Source organism: Nannobrachium achirus (assembly GCF_963921795.1).
Source record: "Nannobrachium achirus genome assembly, chromosome: 4".
NCBI classification, from domain to species: domain Eukaryota; kingdom Metazoa; phylum Chordata; class Actinopteri; order Myctophiformes; family Myctophidae; genus Nannobrachium; species Nannobrachium achirus.
The window spans coordinates 66,261,281-66,264,935 of record NC_137813.1 but is presented as its reverse complement, the minus strand read 5'-3'; the positions used below and the strand labels follow the sequence as shown (position 1 = coordinate 66,264,935).

The 3,655-nt window shown below is 42.0% G+C and overlaps 1 protein-coding gene across 1 annotated transcript; it reads right to left on the bottom strand.

Annotated features, from left to right (window-relative positions):
• Positions 1–2,023: 2,023 nt before the first annotated feature.
• Positions 2,024–3,427, bottom strand: LOC308283129 (nuclear factor 7, ovary-like; the record flags this gene model as incomplete). The annotated part of the gene is made up of 1 exon (XM_080723510.1): positions 2,024–3,427. One exon carries the CDS (start codon positions 3,425–3,427, stop codon positions 2,024–2,026), a length of 1,404 nt encoding a protein of 467 aa, XP_080579636.1.
• Positions 3,428–3,655: the final 228 nt, after the last annotated feature.

Below are 3,655 nucleotides of genomic sequence, written 5' to 3'. Positions count from 1 at the left end.
TTACAACAATATATAATATATTGGATAATATATGTGTCATAAATATATTTTTCCATATATCTCCAATATATAATATATTGGAAAATGTATTGGGGAAAATAATATATTACAATATATTACAATACATTTCAAATAATATATTGGTAAATACATTTTCCTTCCGTAAGGGTAAGGTGGAGTCTGAAGAGGTGAGAGGTCAGATTACAGTGGTTCACCATCCCTTACAGTCTATGTCACTGGTTCCCCAACACAGTGAAATCTCGCAACATATTACTAGTACGTGTCATTATTTCGACTAAGGGTTAGGGTTAGGTTTAGGCATAGTTTTACTGAGGTTAGGGTTTGGGTTAGGTTTAGGCATAGTGGCTAACAATCACTAGGAACAAATGGAACACCGAACAAATGTTATGTCGAAACACTGGGTCGGGATTTGTAGGTCGAGGACAAATTGTTATGGGTCTTTTTATTTTTGTAGCTGTGTGGAACACAAGCTCCCTATACGTGGCCGTGTGTGTGGATCTGTCTGTCTGTCTCCGTCCGTGTCTGTATGTAGCCTAAACTTCGGCGCGTAACTAGTGCCGCACCATTTACGCCACTCGCGCAATATATACATCAAAATGTGCGGCTCGGCCGGGAATGGTGTTCTATTACCTTTCGTTCCGATCCGCCTTACCATGCCGACGTAATCGGCAAAAAACGGCGCTTAATTGTCCCCATTGACTTCTAATGGGACAATGCAAGAAATCACTTTCAAGTATTTTTCTCTCGTAAACCATAGGAGCTACAGTTTCAAACCTCGGAGAGGAGATTCATAATGATTTTAAGAATGAATCGAAAAATAATTACATCACTCGGCCTCATGGTGGCGCTATAGCGGCCCACTTTACGTTTTGTCCCGTAACTCTTGAACCGTAGATCGGAAAATTAAAATTCTTTTTTCCCTGGATTCCTTGGGTCAAGACGCATCTCCCCATATAGGCCACGCCCATTTGCACCAGGATAGATTTTCCGCCATTTTGAATTTTCTCCAAAACACACTTTTTGCTCCTTTTCCTACATATTTTCTTCAAATGTCACAAAAATCGGTACACATGATCCTGGGTGACCAGAGAGGTGCTGTTGAGTCTAGCCTGCCCTGAGCATTAACTGCAATACACACACACACACACACACACACACACACACACACACACACAGCTCCACTTCGAACAGAGGTTCGATTTTTATTTTATTCCCTACTATTTGTTTTTAATTATTTATTTCAAAACATGTTCCAAAAAACATTCCCCCCCAAAAAGCAATATTTAATTGATTTCATTCATAAATAAAAGCAAAATCTAAGAAATTCCATACATTAGGAAAAGTATGTTTAAGAAGTAGTGAAAATAGCTGATCTACAAGCTCACTGTGAGCTTGTAGATCAGCTATTTTCACTAGTTTGGGCCTGGTCAAATGCCTAATTTCTCTTTTGGGTCTGAACCACACACACACACACACACACACACACACACACACACACACACACACACACACACACACACACACACACACACACACACACGTGAGCAACATGACAGAAATTAGAACCACAATACCTCCAAGTAAACAGTTTTAATATTTTATTATGGTGTTATAATTTTATTAACAGTGATTCAAGTGACTGCAGGGTTCATAGTCTACCTCAGCCGTTCTGGTTTCATAAAACTAATGTAATATTTAACATACTGACCTCTGCTAGCCATCATATTATAACATGTCATTCTTTATAATGTCATAAAGACATTGTTCCAACGTGATGATTCTATATTAGGATATAGTGTAAAAATAGTACAGTACAGTTAAGTGCAAGAGTAAAAGTATTATAATAGTCTGATACATTTTATAGTAAAGCATCTCGATGTTTAATACTGAGATAATTACATTTCTATAATTCCCCTAATATTAATTACCATTTATTGTTGGCACTAGTACTATTACTAATATGATTAATACATCATCATCATCATCATCATCATCATCATGTTTAACTACGTGGTTTCAGAGTTACACTGATCTTCCATGGTAACATCTTCAGAGGGACAGTACGACCAGTGTGAATGTATGGAAAGAGTGTTTCAGTGAAAGTGTGTGTGAAGGTGTGTATGTGAGTGTTAGTATCAGGATCAGAGAAGGACAGCTTTCCTTTGTTCCAGTCCAGCTGGACTCTGATCTTCTTGGGGTTCTGCTGCACTGAGAGAACAGTGGATGGCCCTGGTGAGGAGAGTGCTTTGTATTTACCTTCATTTAACCATATGCACCAGCGTTGACCCCCTTCTTCTCCCTTCCTCTGAAAAGACTCTGCTAACACACCCAGTCCCCAGAATGTGCTGTCTCCAACCTCAACATCCCAGCTGTGAGTCCCAGAGTTAAAGCCCTCAGAACCCAGGACACGGAGCCAGTAGTCAAACCTCTCTGGGTTGTCAGGAAGCTGTTGTTCATCTCCATATCTCACACTGGTCAGATCATCAGACAGGATGAGTTTTGGATAGGCAGTGTTGGGGTCCAGAATGACAGGAGTGTAGGAGACAATGTCCTTCATCTTGTCCCAGACTCTGAAGGTCAGGTTCTTCAGGTGTTTGGTCTCGTCTATCAGTGCTCCTGAGACCGGCTGTGGGTCCTGCAGTGTGAACTGGACTCTTTCCACTGTGGTCTTGTAGTTCTGCAGGAATGAGATGTGTTCAGCTCTCAGATCCTCCTCTATGGCTCTGATTGTGTCTGAAAGGGTTGATATGTCTCTGTTCAGACCCTCAATCTTCTCCTTCACCATCTGAGTCTTCTGCTGCTCTTCCTCCCTCAGTGCAGTGATCCTGGCCTCCTCTTCCTCTTGTAGAAACTGATGCATCTTCTTAAAGTGTTCCTTCATCTGCATCTCTGTGTGCCGGGCCCGGACCTTAATGTGTTCTGCTGTTTGGTCACAGTTTGTTTTAACTTTATTAAAGACCTCCAGTTTATCCTGTAAAGGCTTCAGTGATTTCTGGACCTCCTCCTTGTGATCCAGTGCAGCTTCATCGATGGGTCTGATTCTGTGGTTGATGTGTTTTTTAGAATCTCGACACACAAGACACACGGCCAGTTGACATTCCAGACAGAACAGTTTGAGTTTCTCAGCATGCAGACTGCAGAGAACCCCAGACCCTGTTGAAGCTCTCTGATGTCTCTCCTGTATGAAGGCCTCACACAGGTTCTTCAGAGCCAGGTTTCTGGGTGGATCCACTGAATGTCTCTCCTTACAAACTGGACATTCTTTTATTACCTTCTCTCTCCACCATTCCTGCAGACAGGCTTTACAGAAGCTGTGGCTGCAGGACAGGAGAACAGGATCTTTAAAGATGTCACAACACACAGGACAGCAATAATCCTCCTCTGGGCGAGATGCATTGGATGCCATTTTGTCCGTGAATGAAGCAACAAACACTCTGCTCAATAAAGGAAATGAGCCAGTCAGTGGTGGTAAAACTCCCTCTGCTAGAATGTTCCCTGAAGTTTACTTTCACTTTGAATCGTGGTTCTTGTTAAAGTCCATTCAGCTGACAGAGTCAGCAGCAGGTTCCAGTGGTCTGGGTCAGTATTCCCTCCTGTAGCTGTGGAAAGACAGTCTGTCCTCCTCACTGGAAGG